At 41.1% G+C, this 25,878-nt stretch overlaps 1 protein-coding gene across 3 annotated transcripts in view; it reads left to right on the plus strand.

Moving 5' to 3' along the window:
• LOC117559274 (phospholipid-transporting ATPase ABCA1-like) overlaps positions 1-25,878 on the plus strand; it is a 135,226-nt gene that overhangs the window by 74,027 nt on the left and 35,321 nt on the right. For all 3 annotated transcript variants that reach the window (XM_034236066.1, XM_034235991.1, XM_034236150.1), the window contains exons 30-36: positions 4,393-4,520; positions 8,486-8,584; positions 9,627-9,816; positions 18,335-18,429; positions 18,673-18,778; positions 21,468-21,542; positions 23,568-23,737. In XM_034236066.1, the coding sequence (XP_034091957.1) occupies positions 4,393-4,520; positions 8,486-8,584; positions 9,627-9,816; positions 18,335-18,429; positions 18,673-18,778; positions 21,468-21,542; positions 23,568-23,737 (863 nt within the window). The remainder of the gene's footprint in view (positions 1-4,392; positions 4,521-8,485; positions 8,585-9,626; positions 9,817-18,334; positions 18,430-18,672; positions 18,779-21,467; positions 21,543-23,567; positions 23,738-25,878) is intronic.

A 25,878-nucleotide genomic window follows, 5' to 3' on the forward strand; every position in this document is an offset into this window, starting at 1 on the left:
TCTCCCAATCCAAATGGGAGCAGGATGTTTTCCCCTTTGAGTTTTGCTTTGTATGAGAATGAATACATTAGTGTGTAGAAATGTAAGCAGGTGTGTTTACCTCTTCACTTCCACCTGATGGCTGTCGATGTCTCCACAAAGACTAAGTGACACCCGTGATTTGTTTTCCCTTCATTTCACAGCTCACTCATCATGTGTTTTCGTTAGCCGTGTATTAAATGTGATGGCATAACAATTACAAGGATGACACACTCATTTTGGCCTATTAAGACCATGTCTATATTATTTTGTTCCTCATAAATATAATTTCAAAAGTCAAAACTAATAAACATGTGTAATTTAAACGAGTCAAAAGCAATTTTGTTAGCGGCCACTTTCCAAGGACTGTTTTTCTAAAAAGTGACGTAAATTGTATTGACACATCTGGATTCAGAGGGGATAACATTAGTTATGAGAGGCTGAGATTATTAAAGGTGCAGCTCAGAGAGAGAGAGCACTTGTTTCACCTTTGCGGGGCGATCAGGTTCTTCCTGTGATTTGCTGCGACACCAATCCCCATTAGTCACTGTCAGTCCTGCACATCCCTCTTTAAAATGTGTGTGTGCATGTACAAAGGTGCACATTGTCCTACCTCTCCCTCTTCATTCATCTGGCTAAAGCTTTTCTTCCTCCCATCATGTCAACAGCCCCTATTGTCAGCAGATATGATTGTGTGGTGAGGTAATCTACTCCAATACAAGCAGTTAGGGGAATATACAAAGAGATTATGGCGTGGGACACAAAAGCCCTGATTTATGGGGAGGAAAGTTGGGAACAGGAAAGTGTTGGCAGCGTCAGAGTGAGGAAGGAGCAACGCTAAACTCCCTCCAGCTGCAGTTTATCATTCATGTTTAGGAATTCAGAATATGTGTTTTCAAATCTAATTTTAGCAACAGCATAGTTCCTGAAGTGCTCATTTGTTATACTTAGGTTTCTGTATTATTGCTGTGAATTCATTTCTAAAACATGTTATACTGTTGACACAAGAGGGACTTCCAGGCGTGCTTAAGTTTAAAATAATCTTCTTTTACTACTTTACTTCAAACTGGCCGTGTCGAATGCACCATGCATCTGCATAAACATTACATCCTCCCACTTGCTTTAAACAAAAAGTATCAATGAACATGCTTAACACTCTGACTGATGATATTGTGCACACCTTCTAGCTATAGGTGGTTACACTCCAGGCATTAGTCTATCTTAGCTAGCAGGTGACACACTGTTACTCACTGTAACCAGTCTAGTTATACATGAGAGAAGACCATATTAGCACATCAGTGAAATATGGTGTTATTATCCACTTTAATGCAGTAAATGGATTGACATGAGTGATTGTTGGGGAAACAAACTCAATGTAATGAGGTTTTTGAGTTGAAGATGAATAAGCACTTCTTGATTGTGTTTTTCTGTTTATACCCAGTTTGCATGTAATCCTGTTGTAAATCCCCTCTTAACTTGAGACTCACGCATTGTGCATGGCAGTGCCTGGGCTTTGTGAGCGTAATGACTTTGTGTAGATCTCTCTCAATGGGAGAAGTAGCAGCTGTCACCTGCAATTACTGCAGAGAGAGAAACACTCTTTCTTCTCTTCCGCCATTAAGCTTTTCACTCTCATCGCTGCTCTTTATCTTTCTCCTCCAAGCACTTTTCCACATGCAGTACATTTAGGACTTTCAATTGTAGCATCTTGAATTGGCCTGGCAAATTGCACGGCCTGCAATTAATCAAGAGTACGCAAACCTTCCCCTGCCGCCAGCCTGCAAGTGATTACACATTAAAGATAGCTTGCATTTTTCCCGCTGACCTTTTTGTCAGCTCTAACAATGAATTACAAAGAGAATTACACGACGGAGGAAAGAAGATTCGTCTGGCGTGTGGTTTATAATAATACCACAAAAGACAAGAGAATGGTGAGGAAGTAATTACACATGAGGGGCCAGATGATGGTGCGAGTGTTTAATCAAACTCCAAACAAGTCAGTGAGGAGCATATTAATGTGTGCACACTATTGTTGACTGCATCAGTCATTGTGTAGCATGCGTTGACAGTTGGTTGATGAAAGACATTTTAAGTTGTTCAGTCAAGTATGTCTGTTACATATTGCTGTTACTGTTTTGTTTTGTTAAATCAACCTGTTTGGCAATTAATACCCTGCAAAGTGTGCATGATTTGAATATCAATCATTCAATCAATGTTTATTTATATAGCCCAATATCACAAATGTTACATTTGTCTCAGTGGACTTCACAGTTTGTACAGAATATCAGTATGACAATACGACACCCTCTGTCCTTAGACCCTCACATCGTACAAGGAAAAACTTCCGAAGAAAACCCACAGTTTAAAGGGAAAAATGGGAGAAACCTCAGGGAGAGCAACAGAGGAGGGATCCCTCTCCCAGGACGGACAGACGTGCAATAGATGCCGTGTGTAAATTGAAGAGATAATACATTTGCAACATAGGTAGTCCAAATGTTTGGAAATGCATGTGTGTATAATAGGAAGATGAATCCACGAGGATATCCATCCAGGACCTATGATCCAGGACCACAGCCACGACTCAAGATCCAGGGCTCGCGATCCAGGACAGAGGAGCGCAGGATCATCCATGACTCCGGATCCCAGCGTATATAGACACCAAAAAGAAAGACATTTGGGGAAGCTGGGTTAATCGGAACATGAGAGTACACAGGTATAGACAGAGAGAAGGAAGAAGTAAGATGTCCCCCGACAAACTAAGCCTATATCAGCAAAACTAGGGGCTGAATCTAATCAGCCCTAACTATAAGCTTTATCAAAAAGGAAGGTCTTAAGCGCACTCTTAAAAACGGATAGGGTGTCTGCCGCCCGAACACAAACTGGAAGCTGATTCCACAAATGTGGAGCTTGATAAGAAAAGGCTCTATATATAAGTATTAAAATGATGTGTACATGCAGCAGTATATCATCTGTCTTCCCCCTGCAAGTGGTGTATTAATGTGTGCACGCTATTGTTGGTTGTATCAGTTAATTTGTAGCATGTAATTCAAGTAAAGAAGGGTTAATACAAGTATTCTCACATGTACACATTTTGTGCTTCAGTCAAATTGCATTTTGTTACAGAAATGTCTCCCGATTTAACAGAAATGTCTCTCGATTTAACAGAAATGTCTCTTGATTTAACAGAAATGTCTCTCGATTTAACAGAAATGTCTCTTGATTTAACAGAAATGTCTCTTGATTTAACAGAAATGTCTCTTGATTTAACAGAAATGTCTCCTGATTTAACAGAAATGTCTCTTGATTTAACAGAAATGTCTCTTGATTTAACAGAAATGTCTCCTGATTTAACAGAAATGTCTCTCGATTTAACAGAAATGTCTCTCGATTTAACAGAAATGTCTCTTGATTTAACAGAAATGTCTCTTGATTTAACAGAAATGTCTCTTGATTTAACAGAAATGTCTCTTGATTTAACAGAAATGTCTCTTGATTTAACAGAAATGTCTCTTGATTTAACAGAAATGTCTCCTGATTTAACAGAAATGTCTCTCGATTTAACAGAAATGTCTCCTGATTTAACAGAAATGTCTCCTGATTTAACAGAAATGTCTCCTGATTTAACAGAAATGTCTCCTGATTTAACAGAAATGTCTCCTGATTTAACAGAAATGTCTCCCGATTTAACAGAAATGTCTCCTGATTTAACAGAAATGTCTCTCGATTTAACAGAAATGTCTCCTGATTTAACAGAAATGTCTCTCGATTTAACAGAAATGTCTCCTGATTTAACAGAAATGTCTCTCGATTTAACAGAAATGTCTCCTGATTTAACAGAAATGTCTCCTGATTTAACAGAAATGTCTCTCGATTTAACAGAAATGTCTCCTGATTTAACAGAAATGTCTCTCGATTTAACAGAAATGTCTCTCGATTTAACAGAAATGTCTCTCGATTTAACAGAAATGTCTCTCGATTTAACAGAAATGTCTCTTGATTTAACAGAAATGTCTCTCGATTGAACAGAAATGTCTCCTGATTTAACAGAAATGTCTCTCGATTTAACAGAAATGTCTCCTGATTTAACAGAAATGTCTCTCGATTTAACAGAAATGTCTCTCGATTTAACAGAAATGTCTCCTGATTTAACAGAAATGTCTCCTGATTTAACAGAAATGTCTCTCGATTTAACAGAACTGTCTCCTGATTTAACAGAAATGTCTCTTGATTTAACAGAAATGTCTCCTGATTTAACAGAAATGTCTCCTGATTTAACAGAAATGTCTCCTGATTTAACAGAAATGTCTCTCGATTTAACAGAAATGTCTCCTGATTTAACAAAAGATCTCCGTGCTCTCTGTCCTCCCTCTGCAGGTGGTGTTACCTGCAGCCTTTGTGTGTCTGTCTCTGATCTTCTCTCTCATCGTGCCCCCCTTCACGGAGTACCCCAGCCTGGAGCTGCAGCCCTGGATGTACGGGCTGCCTCAAACCACTTTTTACAGGTAAACACCTCACAAGACGTTTTGATGGCAATTCTTCACGTTGTAAACTTGCAGAAACTATCTATAAAGACATGTCTGAACAATGCTATACATCTTATAATGATAGTTATCAAAGGCAGGAACATCAAGGAGTTCTTCACTACCAAAGCGATCATTTGTTTTTCAGCAACTCTATGAAAACATCCATTTACAAACTCTCACACGTCTTGTGCACAATAATCCAAGTCTCACTTGTATCACAAACTCATGACTTTTCACATATTTTGTAATGCACTTTGGAACATAACAACTGTACACCAAAGGAAGAGAGGCACTATTAAAAAAAAACGGTTTTGCCACCATAGAAATTATTATTCCTGGGGGCGAGTTATTTCTTTAAACTTTGATGAAAACAATGTTTACAAAAATGAGTGATGCTCCATGTGAGCTCATCAGTCTATAGTCTGTAGAATACTCTAGTTATTACAGAGGATGCCTAACAAAAATACAGCACCATGCAAATGGCTATTTCAAAGGATCTAACCGTATGAAGTGCAGCGCTTTTAATGAACACTGCAGAGGGTATACCAACATGTAGCTCATTAAAGACACCTTTAAAACTGATCCATTCACAGAAGGTTAATAAAGCTTTTGAAGTAAAGCTTGAATATTGAAACGAGTGACTACACTTGAAACTTAATTGCATTGTCAAAAGGTTTCAGTACTTTTCTAACAGATTTGTACTTGAGCCAAGTATCATCAGAAACATTTAAATCATGTCTGTGTCTCTCTCCGTGGAGCTGAAACATCATTCTGACTCTGTTTCCACTTCACAGATATTAGTGAAGGGCCCTATTCTGCTATTTGTGGTTTCCCCTTTCCTGAAGTGTGTTATTACACACTAGTTAGTTTCTCTCCCACACACTCCCCCCCCCTGAGTGGAACTCCTCCATTGGACACCTTTGTTTACTTCTGTAACATAGACCTCCAACACATTGTACGTGATAGGCTTATAGGCAGTTTAACAATCACAACAGAGCCGGCCAGCTAACCAATCAGAGCAGGCTGGGCTCTGGTTTCAGACAGAGGGTGAAAAGAGGTGCTGCAGCACAGGCAGTATGAGAAAAATACCTTTGCGAACATTAAAGCATGTCAAATGTCACAGTAGAGGCACTAAATATAGGGTTGGGTACTGTTTTGGATAGTTTCTGGTACCCAACCCTACTAAATACTAAAATAAACCATAACAATTTGCAGAATAGGGCCCCTTTAAAGAAGGTGACGGGAACATATCTCTTCTTTATGTCAACACAATGCAGCTTAAGAGTAGTGGGAATAAAATGTGTTTTACTAGTAGTGCTTCATTGACGGTATTCACTTCCCAGTGTCACACACTCTCTGTTGAACAGCTTGAAGTGCACACTGAGTTTTCCTGGGACTTCCTGTGAAGGGTTCTTATGTTTTACCTTTTAAAACTGGAGTGTTCTTAATGTTAACGACACTCCCTCTGGCCAATAACAAAATATTGTCTTTTCTCCGGAGTGACGGTGTGATTAAAAGTGGTTTCCTCTTGGTTTAATTTAAGTTGTAGGTTTTTTTAGAATAAAGACAGTAAAGCTTACACACAGGAACACTGTTTTATCACCAGAGGGCCTATTCCTGTAATATAATGCAGCCTTCATTTGACTTTCTCCTCACATCGTTCTGCGATTTGTCATGTGGACTAGATGAACCATTCATTAGTTCCACTGTTTCTGTGTGTATGCACAAGTCTTCATTTTGCGACTGTCCAGTAGTTTTACGATCTGAAATATCGTGCTAACCCAGCCAGTCTTAATTGTAAAACAGATGGCTGCACATAATCCATTTTTACTATCGGACCACTTGAAACTGGCTCCGTGTGACCTTCATGCAGGCACTCTAAACGAGACAATGAACACTGTATCAATCCTAACGGTCTGCGGGCTGTGGCCACCGCTGGCAGGAAGCCATCGGCCCGCTCTTTATGAAACGCTGTGTTTTAACTCCCCTGGCACCCTTAAGATAAAGGGCAGAGTGTGTGTGCTTAGTAATGAGAATGAAATTGGAATAGGGAGATTGTTCAAAGGAGACACTCAGATGATAATGAAAGGCTGTACACAGAATCCTGAGCAGCTCATATTAGGGATATATGACTCAAAGTTAGCAGAACAAGTTTGCAGCACTAGCTTTGTTATTTCAGGGATTTCAATTCAATGATTTCTACCAAAGTATGTCCGAGGCGCTTTGTGGCGTGCCGAGGAGGGATGAGTCTGTCGCTGAACGAGCTCCTCGTCTTCTCAAGCTCTACATGGAGGGGTTGGGAGGGCTTCTCTAGAGTACAGTCCAGCTTCCTCCTCATATCTCCTCCTTCGAAACTTCCAGATTTTCCAGTTTAATTCGACAGTTTTACAACAACCGAGCTAGCCTTCCTTACGAGGATAACATAAATAAAACACATAACTAAATTACAATCTACAAATCAGAAAAAGAACGTAGGAAAAAAATATTGGCCTTATTCTGCTCACTTTCAGGTTCATATTAGTATGTATTGCCTCTCCTCTGGCATGTCTCCATGCTTTAATGTCTTTATTTGTTACATACTGCAGCACCTCTTTTCACCCTATGTCTGCTCTGATTGGTTAGCTGGCTGGCATTAGGCAACCCATTAGAAATGTCCCCCCCCCTTAGGAAATCACACACAATCTGTTTGAGTGCTAGCAAGTAGAAAAGCGAGTGTAACATAGTGATGCCACTATCTTCTAGAAGTAAACAACAGATTCCAATGGAGGCGTTTCTGTGTCCAATGGAAGCTCCTTGTATTCTCTGAAGCAGATTTTGTTGTTCTATTAACTAGGGACTTCAAATAGCGAATTTGAATCCCCCATGTTTATCTTTCCAGTAGTTTGAGTTGGTTGTGTTGTGAATGTTTTGGCACATTAGTTCCCAATCTGTTGACGGTATGCTGCAAAAGGTTTGTTTCCCCATTCATCTATTTTTTATTTTCTTCCTCACTTTTTATTTATCTAGACCCTAATGCTGTGGAGTGTTTCCTGGAAATGCACCACATGAGACGTCCTCTTGCATGTTCCTTCTTCTTGTTTGGTCCCCTAAAGATAATCATTTTTGGACATCTCAAGAAAAAGACTGGAGACAAGAGCTAACGACTTTGTGTTGAATTGCAAGAAAAACTAAAACAATCGTTCTATGTAGTCATGGATATAACAAGCTGTATTTAAGGTAAATGTCCTGGATCGTCAATAAGGTTTTGTCTTCCAAACGTATTGACAGGATACTGTTGTACACAGTCGTATATTTTAAGGTGAACTGTCCCTTTTAAATAAAATGATTCTCCTGGTTCAATATGTCCGGGCCTTTAATCTCTAATAATCCCTCCTGTCAGTTATCCTGCTCCACCGTTCTGTACACTCAGCTTCTTCTTGACACCACCTTACAGATAGCAGGCTTCTAGATTCCATCAAGGTCATTCTTTAAATCGACTTAGACCACCATTGATGAGTCAATTCTATCATCCGATGAATTATAGATGGTAGACGATCACTTCTCATCACAATAAGACGTGGATGTATAGAAGGTTATTTCTTTTTATAAATCAGGCTTCCTCACGCTGCCTTTGCTCAAATCAATGCTACAAAACTGAATCAGAAAGTAGTTTTGCACTCACTGTACAAGGACTTTGTCTTTGTGCATAACAAAAATACAATGCAAAAGCCAAGAGACATCGCCTTACATGAAAACATGATTTAAGTAACACATACAAATCTATGTTTTTAGACTATTTAATGAGCAATTCCGAGCGTTACCCCATCTTTTAGCCTGTAGCTTCATGTTTTCCTGGTTCCAGTTTCTAGTAGTCATCATGGCTCCACTAAAAGAGGAATTTGTTTTTGGTCTTAGAGCCTGCTGGATGTGTTTATGTTACTTATTTATTTCTTATTCTTTTGCAGCAATGATGGCCCGGGTAATGCAGAGGTGTCTAAGGTGGTGGAGACGCTGGTGAACAATCCTGGCTTTGGCACTCGCTGCATGACTGGAGACCCAATACCGTACGTTCTTACTCACAAGAAGCCATAAGATGTGTGTTAGTGTGCACGTGCATTCCTCATGGTGCTCATACAGTTGTAATATGTCTGCAAACATGGAGTCCGAGCCAAAAACCCTGCTGCACGAATAGAACATGCTGTAAGCATGTCACCCAATGCATTACAAAAGGAGCACTGTGTACAGTATGATTGTGAAAAGACATTGATTGATGTGATTAATAAGTGATTGATCCTCGTCAGAATAATTTGAAGGATGAATTTATTTTCAAACTGAATGAAAAGGAATTATTGGTGAGCTTGGAGCAAATGTAGTTCACGAGAGCTTACACCACTTCAAACACCACGATTTCATTCAGACACCAGTCATTATTCAACCATCTTCAGAAGTACATTTGGTTAACTCGTGTTAATTTAATGAATGTACAATGAATTCTATTGAGCTTCGAGGTTACTCACCAATCAGTTGAACTATTTGGAAAATTAAAAAGTACATTTTTTCATCCAGGATATTCAGAAAATGCAGTTTTAAGCCTCCAAGACTGAATATGTGCTGCTTTTCTCTTTTATTTATCATATTAAAGTGAATATCTTTTGGTTTCAGACAAAACGACACCTTTGAACATGACAGACTTCACATTTCAAAAATGTTCTGAATGTTATGGTGCAAACCATTAATCAATTAGTCTTGAAAATATGCAGCAGATTAGTCATGGCAGTCTTTCAAAAGTATATATATATTGTAACTCATGATAATGAAAGAACAGTGAATATAATAGAGCTGCCATGATTCAACAACGTATTGGTTAGTGTATCAACAGGAAAATAATTTCAAACTCTTTGATATCAGATTAATAGTTAAATATCTATTTAGATTGAACAGTTTAAAGTGAATATCTTTAGGTTTCTAACTAAAATAAAGACATTAACTTGGATTAAGAGAACTGAGAAGGTCCATGCTACCCATCAGTTGTACTTATGTTGATAAGAGAGCATATTGCGTATAATTAATGATAAACTCTCGTCATCCCCCCTTGTTTCCTCTCAGGAAGCTCCCGTGTTCCTCGGCTGGCTCTGATTGGTTCACTCCCCCGGTGGATCCGTCCATCACCGACATCTTCCTGCAGGGGAACTGGAGCATGGCCAACCCCTCCCCCTCCTGCCAGTGCAGCACACCTAAACGCACCATCATGTTACCTGACTGCTCCCCGGGAGCAGGAGGCCTGCCCCCCCCTCAGGTCAGTCTTTCTCTGCAGGCACTATTATGGGACTTTAAGGGGACACAGTCCAGGTGAAAACATACAATAAAAATCAAATACAAATAAATGCTTTAATATGCATAGGGCATTATGTATTGCTAACTTTAGGGGAACATTCAAAGCAAACATTTAAAACTTGTATTGTCTTTCAACTAGTCTCTAAGAAAATGTTTTGTGGAACAAACGAAAATATATCAAACTAAAATTGTCCTGTGCACAAAAAACATATTTTCACCTGAAGGTCACAGAGTGAGTGTGTGTGTGAGGTCTGCTGTCCTCCGTGTTTGTGTGTCACAGTGGGATAAACTGCAGTGTTAAAAAAAAAAATCAATGACACAACAGTACAATAAAAAATGCTTATCATGGAGGCTTCTGGCGTGAAAGTCGCAGTCAGCATCATTTTGATTTGAAAATGTAAAGGTACTTACTACCAGGGAATCTGCGGCGCCCTGCAGAATGTAAATGCGCCTTTTGTGCTGCCTCCCTTTGTGTACCAGCGTGCACACATTCAAGTCCAGCTTGAATTAAATCCCCTGAATTTGCAGATGCAAAAATATATCCATATCGTGTCTGGTATATGGAAACCTTTCACCTTGCAGCACCTTTTAATAGAGACTTTCACCTTTTCCTCACATTACGACTCCACGGAGGCTTGAAGTCGATACCCCTTCCTTTAGAGGCCATTACTTTGACAATATACACGTCCACATGCAGCGGGGTGTGTGTGACCTGCAGTGATCCTCCAGGCCGAATCGATGGGCCTGTTAGAGACCCCCAACAACAACCCTGTACCCTCCCCTGACTCCACCAATCAGCATTCACAGAAAAAGGAAGGAGAAAGAAGCTCATTTGGAGCTAAATGGTTTGCACTGCTGTCTCCGTGTGATGATGATGAGGAATCTAAGCTGGAGAGGGAATAGAGGGCGACGTCCTTTATTAGAGACGGCTCTGTGTGTTTACTCAGGCTTTGTGCCATGGGCCTGCATTTTGAGAGGTTTTAATTTGAATGTCTCTCTCCTAACCCCACCTAAAGCTCCTGGAGTCTGGTGGTGGCTGGGAATTAGTTTGTGGAAGTTAAACCCAGGTTGAAGAGAGGAGAGAAGCGGGGGATTCATGGCTGCAGAACAGAGAAAATAATGTTCAACTCATTGTCATTTCATACAGAGTAATGCTCTCTGCTGATTGGGCCTGCAGGTTGCACATGGTGTTGCTGATTTTAGTATTTGATCTCTCTACTGTGTCTCCATGCTTTAATGTTCAAAAAGCTCTTTATTTTTCTCATACTGCCTGTGCTGCAGCCTCTCTTTTCACCCTCTGTCTGAAACCAGAGCCCAGTTTCCCTGGAAGCCTGATTGGCCAGTTGGCTGGCTCTGTTGTAATTGGTCAACCGCTTAGAGATGTCCCTCCCCTTAGCTTATCACCAACGTGTAGGAGCGCTTGCCAAAAGAAGAATGAGTGTTACATAGTGATGTCACTAATTTCAGGAAGTAAGCAAAGGAGTCCAATGGAGGCGTTTCAGGACAGGTGGGGGGGCTGTGTGGGAGAGAATCCAGCATAGACTTTTTGTATTTCTCTACATGTTTATTTATTTAAGCTTTATTGAATCAGCAGTCTCATTGAGATTACATTGTCTTTCCATGCGAGACATGAGAACACGAACACAACGACACAGAAATCAAGGAATAAAATAAACGAAACTCTTAATAAAACCTCAGAATATTAAGCTTTAAATCTCTCAATGGATTGTAATACTTTAGTTTTAAGAGCATTTGAAAGGTGCAAAGTACCTGAAACATTAGTGCATTTATGAGGGATTAACGCGGACGATCCAGGCTGCTTTTAGTGTCATGTAACTAAACTACTACTTTCGCTTGTTTGTAACATACCCATTCATAAAGTCAGTCAACAATGGCAGTAGTGACCTTTATTTTGAAAGAAATATGAACTGTGTGCTGATGGCTTATCCACCAGCAGTTTTTACAGATTCATAAAGAGGAGCTTTTATCTCTCTGCACATCGGTAGCATTATTAACGCTTCCTACACACACTTAACTTACACATCTACATGTGACACTAGACTATAATGGTGTAATTACATCCAATGTACTGGCTTTATTGCACACATGCACTTTTAAATTACTCTAAAGCAACATTGCCTGAAGCTATTTTAGTTATTGTATTTTTTGGTTTTGGATGGCATCACATTAAATGAATCTGAAAATGACTTTTACAAGTTTTTTTAAATGGAATTTAGAGAGTGTTCAAAGTGAGCTCAGTTAAGAAAACTCACAATAATGTATACAACTATTTTGTCAAATTTGTTGGAAGGACAAATGAGACATCAAATTAGGAAATTATAGTCATAAAATGTTAGGAATTTGTTGTGGTTTCTCCTCAATATCTCAGTAATTCTTTGATAAGTATTTACAAGACAAACACTTGAATATTCTCTGAGATTACAGTAAAGTAATTGTTAGATTTTTCTTGTATATTCTCAAACTATAAACCCCCTTCCTCAGCACTTTATTTATTATTTGTTTACGCCCTAATCATGGTTAATTTGCCCCTTTCATATGGGAGGAACTTGGTAGAGAAGGACAAATGCGACGTCCATTAAGGAGAGGGACTCTGCCTGTCCTTATTTCCCCTCCTCCTCTAAATGCTGCGTTTCCCTCTGATGTGTGTGTCTGAAGTGTGTGTGCCCTGTGCAGGTATGATGTTAAGGATGATTGTTGACAGTAAACAGCGGCGTGCCCTTTGTGTAACCTCTTCCTCCTCTGGCCTGCAGCTCAGGACATCGCTGTCACTCCCATTTGTTGACTCGTATCTCTGCGCCGCCGTGCGAGTTCATCGAGGTCTTTCCCTTTTTGATTCTCCATTTTAAACAGCCTCCTTCATGCTCTCATTCAGCTGCTTCTCTATTTGTTATTTTATGAATTGCTGCCACTTAGCGGCTTCACTGGATTTCAGCTTCATTGTGTCATTGTGTGTGTTGCAAGTAAAGCATCAATATAAAGAGCATTTGCTCTTTACTGCATCTTATTACATTCACTTGCATCACTTTCTCTGTTATCTTGTTCCAATCCACATCCTGTAAAAGGATAGAAAATGGACACATGGAAACAACCTTGAGGAGTTATTATCATGCAGCACAATTATTGCCAGTCATCTCCCACTGCGCCCTGCATGAAACTTTAAAATTAGGACAAAAAGAAGCTACGAGTGGGACAGCATTTATATGCAACACACATGCTGTTCACTTAACATTTACCCGCCTCTGTTCATCAGCTTCTTTCTGCATAATGAATTTATCTGCCAGGGGTCAGTCTTTGTACAACAGAGCTTTTTATTTCTGCCTCTGAACCGTTGCATGTGCGAGTTCATGTGCTGAAGAGATGTGGACACACAGTGTGATTATGAGGGGGAAAGGTTGACCAAGGTCCTCTTTCACAGACCCCAGTGCATTAGTGCAATCTTTAATAAATAATAATACATGAAAGTGCAACTGTAGACCATCACCTCCCTGCTACCAACTTTACCACCAGGGGGGCTATAAGCCAGCTTTAGAAATGTGGGGTAGTGCAGAAGGTCATGAGACATGTTTCTTATTATATATTTATTGAAATATTGTGTGGTGGTCTGGCAAGGCAAGTTTATTTATATAGCACCTTTCATATGAATATATCAAGAAGACACAATAGAGAGAACTAAATAAGAAGACAGACAGGAGTTGAACACTCATGGGAACAGCAGACAGAGACAAACAGGAAGTAAACAATAGCGGGAACAGCAGACAGAGACAAACAGGAAGTAAACAATAGCGGGAACAGCAGACAGAGACAAACAGGAAGTAAACAACAGCGGGAACAGCAGACAGAGACAAACAGGAAGTAAACAATAGCGGGAACAGCAGACAGAGACAAACAGGAAGTAAACAATAGCGGGAACAGCAGACAGAGACAAACAGGAAGTAAACAATAGCGGGAACAGCAGACAGAGACAAACAGGAAGTAAACAATAGCGGGAACAGCAGACAGACACAAACAGGAAGTAAACAACAGCAGACAGAGACAAACAGGAAGTAAACAATAGCGGGAACAGCAGACAGAGACAAACAGGAAGTAAACAATAGCGGGAACAGCAGACAGAGACAAACAGGAAGTAAACAATAGCGGGAACAGCAGTAAAAGACTGACAGGAAGTAAAGACTCACAGGAACAGGAGTATGGGCTCCGGCAGTTTGTATTTATTGATTTAAGAAGGGACAATACACATTCATTAACATGAGCACTTACTGTAAATCTATCATTTAAATGTGCCAGATGTATCCATAGAGACACATTTTCATCTGCAGTCCCTGGCAAGTTGATGGCATTCAAACAAAAAGAAAGAATTGTTCATGGAAAATAAATTATGAACAAACTCTGACGGTGACACAAAACTGCAGCTGCTCTTCTCCTCATTGTGCTGTGTGATTGTGTCCAACATGATCGCATTTTTAAACATGATCCTGGAGAGGAAGCTCTCTGCAGTTATTCCACACACAAAGAGTGGAGCAGCTTTTCTGGCCTGATCATGACAGACTGAGAGTTTCCCAGGGACACATTTTTCAGCCCAACAAAGAAAATCTCTGCTTCATTCAACATTACCTCACCCCACAATTCAGCGACCTTTCTGCTTTTGTGTGGAGCGTCTCCTGCCTCCGGACAGCTCGTTTACACTCAAATGGATCTGTGGGTGCTGGGAGTCAAAGGGACCAATCAGCAGCCGGCAGAGAGAGAAAGTGTCTGCCTGATGTGTTCACACGCTGCCCGATTTATTCTGTGCCAACAGCTGGTTTTGGAGAAAGAATCATCCCCTCTTTCACTCACTATGATTTCAACAAATGATAACATAAAGTAGCAATAATGTCTCTTACTGAGAAAATATGTTCCCATAAAACTAAACTGCATCCTCAATTAAGATTAGTTAGTGTTTTTTTCTTCAAGATAACAGTCCAGTTTCCAACAGTGTAAAGTAACTAACTATATTTACTCAAGTAATGCACTTTACTTCCATTGCAGGCTACTTTATAATTGTACTGCACTACAAACAGGAAGCAATATTGTACTTTTCACGGCATTACATTTTACAGCGTTAGTTACTATACAAAATAAATCAATAAATCATGATGTTTTATTACGGGCCAAGCGACCCAAAACTTTACCAAGTGCAACATTGAAGAGAAGAACACATTAATGCATCAGTAATTATCATCAAATGATTTAAAAGATATGATTCTGAAATGGGCCGTTCTGTATTACTTTAAGGTATACTTTCCTACTTATACTTACTAAGTTCTTCTTCCAAGAATGGTCTGAAAGGCAACAAAACAACCTTGGGTTTTGCAACGTACCATGGTTAGTGTTAAAATAATGAATTTTCTTTATGTATTAATAGTGTTGTTAATTTAAAGTGAGTGAGACTTTTGTTTTTTTGTGAGCCAAACTGTGGTCAGGATTGTAAATATGTTCCCTCTCAGTGTAAATCACAATGCAGTTTAATTGTATGGCAACTCACTCTTTAACAGTCTGGCTGACGTGTTGTTGACAATTTAAATGAAGGACTCACAGAAGTGGATAAAAACAGCTCTGGGATTATTCTGCATTATACAATCATCACTTCCTTTTGTAAAGCTCAGCAGATACTCTCACTCACTTGTGTTTTTTCCCCTCAAACCAGCAAAATAATTTAAATAATGGTGTTTATTTTACCGTGCAGAAACTCTTTCTTCGCCCACGCAAATAGTAAGCCAATCCCAGTCTTCAATATGCTGACAGATGAGTCCAGAGAGAGTCATTTGCAGTGGGGCCAGTCTCCAAATGATACATACATCAATCGTAATTCGCTGAACGTGGCGGCGGCTTTATCAATTCCTCTGCACGCATGACGGCCTATTCATCTGTGAAGGTTAAATATCACCAGTGAACAGAGTCAATACCTCACAACTGATAACGGGCTTACTGTTGCCTGCCATCTCCATGGAAACAAAGATTTCACACACACCTCCCGCTGTGATCCTCTCGCTCTCTTTTCTAAAGTTTCTCAAGGGCATATGTGAGGATGGGCAGGAGGGAAAGATGAACAGGAGAACGAGTGAGCAGCTTCATCGTAATTTATTTAGCATGGGGGGGAATGTGCAGGTCAAAGGGAATACATCCTCACGGTGTGGGGGGGCATGCATTCTATTATTGTATGGCCCCACAGTGAGCAAAGCAGGAATGAGGATATATGCACATTCATGCTCACAGTTCATCTCTCATGAGGGGTAATGTGCATCAACATTTTATCTTCCATGAACCAGTCTTTAAAAACTGCCACTACTTTTTTTTCTTCGTGCACATGAGATCAAATTAGATTTGACTTGTGTCGGCACACGAGATATAAACAGAGATTAATATGAACACAGCGCGATGTCTCTGCTCCTGTATACCAGCTCATTCAACAGATGTGATTACTCCTTAGTTTACACCCCCCCCATGTTTGCATGCCCATCTCTCAGTGTTGTCATGTGCAGAATGAGAGTATGTACCACGTATGGACCGAAGCCAATATAATTAGAGCCACACTGACTCAGTGTTCACAAAGCCGAGTGTGAATGAAAGCTCTTCATTGCGGTTTTGTTTGTTTCTGAGTTTCTGTGGCTTTTGAAAAAGAAGCATGTTTGTGGAGCGATAAGACGAGGTGCGTGCGTGCGTGCACGTGCGTGCGTCCGTGCGTGCGTGCGTCCTTATCTCTGATTCAGGAGCCAGATGGGTATTCCTCTTATTGTTTTCTCACTGCTATCCAGTTTCCTCTTCTTCTCTTTCCTCCTACACTCTCCTTTACAACACGTCTTCTGCTTCCTTATTTCGCTAGTCTGTTTTCAATCTGGTTTATAATCTTTCTTTATTCTTCTCCTCCTTATTGTTTTACTCGAACATATCCTCAGCTAATCTTATTGTGCTGCTTCTTCTTCACCTGGACATAACACTGAGGCCTGTATTTCAAGCATCATGCATGCAGTTTATTAGAGTCCTGATGTGAGTTAACCTCCTGGAAAGTAACACAAAACATATTACATCTTTCAAATATTTGGAAATAGATGTTTAAAGATATGTTTCTGTTCTTCATAAGGATGTTTTTTTAGTAGATGAATATAAATTGGGTTCCTAAGAAATACACAATATAACAATGTTGAATAAATAAATATACTTGATAATAGACACATTTACTTCTTCTTGTTTCAAATATGAATTACATTTAGTAGAAAGTGTATTATAATGTAGGTTTTGTGATAAAAGATATACCCAAAGTCCTTTAAAGATAACATAACAAAATCGATGTAATAATATGATTCTTTAAATTACCTAAATTGTGTTAACTAAATCTCAACTCTCGTAGGAGTTTTAATAAACACCTGTACACAATAACTAGACGGCGCGCGTTGATTGCAGTAGGGGGTCTCAATAACACTTTAATCAAGGATCACTCTGCTAATTAGCATAGTGTTAGCTCTTTAAATTATCAAGGCTAAAGCAGCTTGGTGTAGTTTCAGTCTGTGCATGGTGGAGGTCTTGCCCCCCCCCCCCCCCCCTTAATTGGATGTTTGAATGCACCCATTTATCCACATAGGAGCATCTAATTAGGTTTCTTTGACATCACACACAGCTTACGCAGTTTTGGCTGGGCATCTAGATTTGAGCCGGATTTAATTGTGGGTTATGGGAACGTTAAAGGAACGTGTTCACGGGGCTGTGAACATATCACCTGCTCCGAAGTTTTGTTGATGCTGCGTCTCCTGGAGGAGAGTTTCTGGCTGGCTGCTCCTGCAGGAGTCTGTCTGCGGTCAGGATCTCAGGATGCTGCAAAGTGAAAACGTTTTATATTCCAACACCATTTTAAGAAGCAGAAACAAAGTCATGCATCTTTAAACATTACTGAGAATGCTTTGAAACTTAACTGAAAATGCCATTAACAATATGTTTGGGTGTTATCATTGTTTTACTTTGCTTTGCATAATGTTAATTAAACGTTGACAGATTATCACAGAGCATTTTTTCCGCAGCAGGAGGCTTCAGTTTAAGAGAAACCAACAGGTGAACATTGTAGCGTGAAGCACTTAAAAGACGAAACGGAAACATGTTCCCAAACATTATTTTCTGATAAACTTTGCATTTTTAAAAAGCCTGAAAATGCTTTGAAACTTAAAGTTAGAACATCACCAGACTCAGCTGCTCTGAGGATTGTGTTGGCCTCTTTTAGCTTCGTGTTTTGTTTTTTTTGCAGTCTGCGAATTCAGCGTTTTGATTCGCTCTCACAGCTGAAGCTCGTTTTCCATAAACAATTGAAGTGTGTTTGCATTGCACAGAGTTGGAGCTCGGGCCCCAAGGAAAGAAACATCATGGAGGTTTAAACTCAGTAGCGTTTAAATATGTTTTCGACGCTAACTTTTCATAATTTGTTCTGTGTTTACCAGAGGATACAGAACACTACAGACACCTTGCTGGATTTAACCGGACGTAACATGACAGACTTCCTGGTGAAGACGTTTGAAAACTCGGGGAAGACGAGGTAAAGCTATCAGAGTGGATGTGTTAATATGTTTTTTGAATAAGATGCATTCACATAGAGAAAAGTGACAATCTTCAGGCAAGTTGTTTTTTTACACAAAAAGACTCAAATTACTACCTGGGCTGCTGTTGAGAACATGTTAAGCAAACTGTCAGCGGGAGACATATTTAATTATAAGGTTGATGTGTTTACTCCTGCATGTCAAGTGTCTTTGTGTGTGTCCTCCTTTCTGCCCCTCTGCAGGTTGGGAGGCCTTTCAGTCGGAGGAGTAAACTCTCAGGTCCGTATGAGCGAGGCGACGATCGAAGCGTCATTTAGAGATCTCCGGGAGCTCATCACTCCTTTCCAGGTTTGTCTGATTATACCAATCGATTTGGAGTGTGTTTATCTGCAACACGAAGAACAAAAACACCTCAAATCAGCAGATCTATAAATGTGTGCTTAACTTTTGGAGACAAAAACCAATCGACAAATAGTTTGAGCCATTATATTTTAGTGCCCGAGCCTCTCGCTGTGCCTCTTTCTCTTTATTTTATGTTTAGGAGCAGATTGCTCTCCCTAAAAAGTGGGCTCCAATTTCCTGAGTTTCATGTACAAGAACAAATCCACAAATTGTTTCTGATTTTATACATTTATATGTTGGTGCCTGAGACTCTTGCGGTTCCTCTTTCTCCTTCACTATATGTCTTCAAGAAGTTCAGGAACAGAAACAAAAATGACCTCCCTCAAATCACCAAATCTATAAATGTGGGCTCATTTCAACTCAATTTCCTGAGTTTTATATCCAAGAACCAATCCAGAATTGTTTTTGAGTTTATAATATACTACTGTATTGCCTGAGCCCCTCGCTGTTCCCAAACACTAAATGTTTTTGTGGCTCACAAGAGGTTCAGAAACTGATTTCTCTCCCTTAAATCACCAAATCTATAAATGTGGGCTCTAATATCCCGAGTTTTATATACAAAAACAAATTAAAGTGCCTGAGCCTCTCGCTATCGCTCTTTCTCCTTCACTAAAAGTCTTAGGTTCAGGAGCAGTTTTCTCTCCTGTCAAGGCTGCCTTCAGAGCGGGCGGCTCTTAATTGGAGCGTTCTTTGTTCGCTCTGCTTTGAGCGTTGGGTTCAGGTGATGGTATTTGTTGAGGACTTTCGAACCCCGCTGTATTCTTAAAACGAGGAGAGGAGGTTAGATTCACTCAGTGTCCATGGAAACAGGCTGTGGTTGTCTGAGTGTCACGTTGGATACATCTGGGTCCTTTCCGCACACAATCAGGCAAATTCACATCGAGCAGACACACACATAAGGTATTCCTGAGCTCCATGTCCCCTCCTTGTCTGTGATTAACATTTTGGGCCGTTCAAACCTCTCTGAGACCAGCTAATTGCCCCCCTCCAGGACCTCTGCACTAATGTGACTTTAATTCGTGCAGCAGGGATGATGTAACCCTAATGGCCGGGCATTAGCTCTGCATCCCGCGTTATTAAAGTGCCGCTCTGTCCTTGGACGGCGTCTGGCTCTCTGCTGCCGGCCGTTAAGATGTGAGGCTCTAACAGGAAGTGTGTCTGCACTCTGAGCCACCTGTGCTGCTTGGCTCTGAAATCTCTGTTTAATTGCATTTCCTGTGTCTCGCAGGTAGAAATAGGCTTCTGTGCAGAAAGAGGTGACGCTAACGACGAGGAGAAGAAAGCCCGAGTGCTGGAAGTTTGAATAATAAAGCCAGGAAAAAAACATCTGAAATAGTACCAGTGTCTATATGTTGAGTAGTATCGCTGCTCCTTCTCAAACAACATGTCTTTAATCATTTATATCTTACAGGGAAGTAAGTCCTCCCTGGCAAGATCTCAACACACACACACATACACACACACACACATTATGAGTGTCAAACAGACCATATGAGCTCTCTGTCTCGCTGACCATTGATCTGTGCAGCCCTCTTTGGGAATACAAGCCCACAGAGCCGCCCACACTCGAGTGGCTTTATTGCTGAGTCGTTGGCCTTGGCTCCTCTGGCCAAAGCAGCCTTGTCATTGTCCTTGAGCGAGGAGGGTGGTGGTCGGGGGGGGGGGGGGTGCTTTGTGCAGGATAAGACCCAGGCAGCTGCTGGCCCTCTTCTCATCTCGTTTCAGCCTCTGCTAATCCTCCGTAAGGCCGCCTAATGGCACTGCCCGCCGCTACTTGGCACGATGCAAAGCGGAGCGAAGGTAAACACAAACGGCTTTACAAAGCCCCGCACTGAGCTGCAGGAAGATTCACCAACGAGGAGGAAGAGCAGGGTGTGTGTGTGTCTGTGTGTGTGTGGAACAGAAAGGATTTTATTTAACACAAATACTCCTGTCAAATACAGGGGGGGGGGGGTTTATTCCTCCTCTTTCACACGAGTTCCCGCTGCGCAAAATGATGTGTAAACATTTTGTCACGCCAAAGAAATCTGAATGCAAATTTCTAAGAATATGAGAGTGAAGGATTGTGGGATAAAACAGTGGTTTCAATCTTTCTCTCTTGGAGCTCTCCACCTCACTCCAGATGTCTGTCCTGATTTCTCTCTCCCCCCCCCCCCCCCCCCCCCCGTGTTGTCCCCTGCACTTTTTCCTCCCGCCCTCGTCTCCTCTGCGATGGATGCAGGGTGCAACGGGAGGCCATTTGCATTTATATCACATAATGTGCTCGCTGCTCTTATGGCCGGGCAAACAGCATGGCGTCAACATGACACTTTGCAGACGCTGTCATCGCAGACCCTCATCCCAAGGCTCATTTCACATGAGACATGAGAGGGGGGGTATTCTAACATCTTCAATATCCCCTCACCATTTTACTCCTTCTATATGTCCATTTGGAGCCCTTCTTATCTCATGACTTTCATCATCCCCAGAAACGTCAAAAGAGGCAAAGCTAAAATAAATTCAGGATACATTTCCTCCCGAGGTCTGAGGAACATTTTCTATCCCCCTCTGCCTCCTGTTTTGCATTTCAAAGAGCAGTGGTGGTTATCCAAGTGTGTCCAATGAGCTTGTTCTTGTGTTCCTCGTCTTCATTAAGGATAATGTGACGGATCAGATCCTGCAGAATGCCGAGGTGCTGCTGAAGAAGCTGGGAACCAGGGACAACGTGAAGGTAATATATTCATATGTGTATGAATTACTATGAGCGCCTTTTGTTCTGCTGTGTGAGTGCATCCAATCAGGTGAAGGTTTGATGATCTCTCAGGTTGAATTAAGCAGGCACCTAAACCTGCTCTACTTATGTGTTAGGATTGTTTTATATGAATAAATATAGCTGAAAAATAACAGCAACTGATAACCAAAAATTATATTTAAGGAGTGTTCAGTCTGTGGTAAGTGGAATAAATGTGAGTTAATATCTCCGGCTTTTACATCTCAAAGCAGAGTTTTGCTCCTCCCTAAAACACGCCGGTGTTTGAAGTATTTTCAGAAGTGAGAATGCAGATGCATCCTCACGTATCTGCTCACATTTCCTCACTCCCTCGTGCATTTAGCAGGCGTCTGCTGCTCCTTATCTTCAAAACATCAAATGACCTTTCACAAAGTACAGGATGAGGAAAAACCATAGGGAAAAACACTTTGATGGAAAGAATATCGATTTGTATGTGAGATACAGCAAGAGAGACAAAGTGTGTGTGTGTGTGTGTGTGTGTGTGTGTGTGTGTGTGTGTGTGTGTGTGTGTGTGTGTGTGTGTGTGTGTGTGTGTGTGTGTGTGGTGTGTGTGTGTGTGTGTGTGTGTGTGTGTGTGGTGTGTGTGTGTGTGTGTGTGTGTGTGTGTGTGTGTGTGTGTGTGTGTGTGTGTGTGTGTGTGTGTGTGTGTGTGTGTGTGTGTGTGTGTGTGTGTGTGTGTGTGTGTGTGTGTGGTAAGGCTGACACTCTCCACTCTTAATTAGCTGCACTATCAGCGGGGAGTCCTCCCTCACAGTCTTTCATCCTCTTCTTCTTCTTCTTCTTCCTCGCCTCACTCAGTGCAAAATGTGTTTCCTCCGTCTCTGCAGCTGCACCACGTTGGGATTGAAGTCTTCTCTTCTCTGAAACAGTAATGTTTGTCAGCTCTGTTGCTTATTCCTTCAGATCAGTGTGTTGCCCCCACTGATGTTGGAGGGATCCTTTGACCCCTCTCATCTATGGGCTTTTTTGTGCAGGAAGTGGATGGAAATTGACACGCATAGAAATACAAAGGAAACTAGAAGACCTCCACCAAGGATCTGGTCATTATGTTATCCTGCTACGGCGGCCCACAACATTTCCATCAGGAAAAATGCCGTGCAGCTTCAAAACGATGCAAATATAAAAACACAAATCTGACTAAACACATTGAATGAAGCAAATGAAGAAACACCAACATGATTCCTTCCAGTATGATTGCAGATCTGCTGTCAGCTAGCTAGCTAACCTATCAGAATGAATCATGTGAACACATTGTTAAAATAAGCCGATAACACTCGTATTTTAGGTACTTTTCCAACAGTGACAGTTGGCTAACGTCTTCGAGCACGCCAGTCCCAGCTGTGTGCGTCACTTTTTAGTGTCCCCTGGTTTTTAGCTTTTTGCAGCGTTTTGTTTATGCAGTGCTTTAAGTGAACTCATGCACATGTTTCGTCAAATAGGTGAATGTCTTGGCACATTTGTGTTTTTATATTTGCATTGTTTCTGAAGATGCAACACATTTTTCCTGATGGAAATGTTTTGGGCCGCTGTAGCGCGGTTGCACTTCTCACTGTATGTTGCTCAATGATGCAGAGGAACCTTGGGGCAGCTTCAATTGAAATGGCAGCGTGTCACTTGCAATGCTTTTTAGGGTTCTCAATCTGTGGAATAACTGACGTTTTTCTGTTCTTATATGTTCTCTGTGGTGGCCATATTTCTGCAAAGAGCCCTTCACAACAGCTCATTGTAACCAGCAGACATAGGCTGTCCAGTATGTATTGTGTGCCTTTCTATGCTACTTCACTTTCTTGTTATTCAGTGAGAAAAACATCAATTTCAGATGGTTTAAAGGCAGCTTGAGTCCAGATGTCTTGGTAACCTTTTTGAAAATCGATGTTAAATCTCTCTCTCCTTTATGTATCCCGGCTGGATGAATGGCTGTAGTTGCCAGGAGACATGTTATAAAAAGCTCCTCTTTCCCTACAGGTGTGGTTCTACAACCAGGCGTGGCACGGCATGGCGTCCTTCCTCAGCGTGGCCAACAACGCCATCCTGAGGGGCAACCTGCCTGCAGGAACGGACCCCCGCAGCTACGGCATCTCCGTGTCCAACCACCCCCTCAACCTCACCAAGGCGCAGCTGTCCTACGCGGCCATGTGAGTCTCACACTCCAGGGAAAGAAGGGTTAAAGACTGGGTTAATACTCATGTGGCTAATACAGATAGTGTATTTCAGCACTTAGAATATAACATTTAGCACTTTTTCCTCTTGCTGAGACACAGGATTTTAGATTTTCTGCAGGGATAAAGCAGAGTAACAAAGATGAGTAACAACAGACGAATACAAAATAGACAGATGCATAGCTGACGGTATTGTTTTGCACAGTATGCACAGATGTGGATGCCCCTGGGAGCCCTTAAAGAGGAGGATATACACTTTTCCTATCATGTTTTATCCTAGGAAGCGGCTCCACAGGATAGTCAGGGATTAACGACGTGCTTGATCTAAACATATGGATCTATCTGCTCTGTGCGCATTTCATTTTGCAGCATTATCTGTCACTGATCGTGCATTTAGTCTATTTTGAGGTAGTGATCAACACTTCCATCCCAATGCAGTAAACTCCTGACTTTATAAAGGCAGTCCAGCAGATGCTTCCAATCAGGAACAGTTTTGTTCCACCCTGGTCAGGTATTTATGCAGTGACCAGGTGCTGCCGACAGCCTGAGTTAGAGAGGGGGGGTGCAGAGATAATTACGACGGCCTGCCTACAGTAGATCCAGGAGCAGCCTCCTCTTCCTCTCTGATTTACCAACTCCAGATTAGCCTGCACACCTCCTCACTGTTTAATAAGTGTGCAGGGCTCACACTCCTCCAGCAGAGGACTAAACAAGATGTAATCCACGTCAATATGTGTCATCGGAATAATCGATCTAATGACAATGTGTTTAAAAGCAGGAACCTCCTCTGCAGTGCCTCTCGTATTGTTTTGTGATACCCCTAACAACCATTTTGTGATAAACACGTCTATTTCCAGCACAGACGATGCCAACAATATGGTAATTTAACACCAGCAGCTAAAGACCCATTGCTAATGAAAATAGTATTAATAAGATAAGATAAACCCCTTTGGGAAATGCAGGTGTTTTAGCAGGTACAGTCAGTGGTAAAACATCTGCAGCAGCCTGGTGCACACGTTGAAGTTTAGCTTATACGCTTCTTTGTCACTCTTTCTTCGCCTTCTTTGCCTCTTTTATCAACCGATGCTTTTTCTCCGTGTGGATTTGGCACAGTTAACTTTACTCCAGCAGCTTTGCTACTTGGGAATAGCTTCTGTATGGTATTTTGTTGAGTTGCCTGGTAGCAAAATGCTCTCTGTATTGCAGTGTATATTTATTGTATTGTGAAAGGGAAACGTATCTCGCGGGCAGACAGATTTTCAGAGTTATAGCAACGATTTTTAACCAAGCTTAACACTGATGGTGTCATTATTTTTGCAGACATTACATGCTGCAATCAGCATTTACTTCTTAACGATGTCTTTAAAGTAATCATCCCCAATAACAAAAAATCACATTTAAGGGAAAATCAGCCTTTTCAAAGAACTGATGTCCTCCTTAATTGAGCTTTGAGCCGTTATGAGAAGGAGTCAATAAGTAATAATCGCACTGCAGCATTAGATTTGAAGAGACACTTTATTTTATTGCTCCTTGCAACCAATTCCAATGCAGGTGATGTCCTGAGCTATCGGATAGTGACGGTGTGCAGATGGAAGGAAAGGCAATATAACTGTTCCCTCACCCTCTGAAAATAATCTCTCATTTTCCTCTCTGCTCTTCAGAAATGTCAGTTTTTTAGCACAGTTTCATTACAGAGATACTCTGAATGTATTCGTTCCTAATTAGCTCAGGACTATAAATGTCTGCTCTGTTGAATGTTATATTTAATTTGATTTCTGATTGGTGTAAGCTGCCTGCAAAAACATCCCGTCTAAAAATCGTATCCTGCTGAATTAATTGTAATATGCTTAATATGCATTGTCTCCGTAATACAATGACAAGAGCTTCATATTTGATAATTATCTGCTGCTCTCAGCCCTCCTACACTCGTCTTTTAAAGTTAAAGGGGAGCAATAGAGCCCCCCCCCCTTGCTCTTCTTTATTGCTCCTCCATTATTACTTAATTAGCAGATTGCTTGTCCTCTTTTCTTCACAGCAATTAGCCTGCTCCCAGCTTTCAGGGTTAGATTGCTCAAAATATCCCCCTCCCCTCCAACACACAACCTGTTGGAACATGG

Source organism: Gymnodraco acuticeps, unplaced genomic scaffold (assembly GCF_902827175.1).
Source record: "Gymnodraco acuticeps unplaced genomic scaffold, fGymAcu1.1, whole genome shotgun sequence".
NCBI classification, from domain to species: domain Eukaryota; kingdom Metazoa; phylum Chordata; class Actinopteri; order Perciformes; family Bathydraconidae; genus Gymnodraco; species Gymnodraco acuticeps.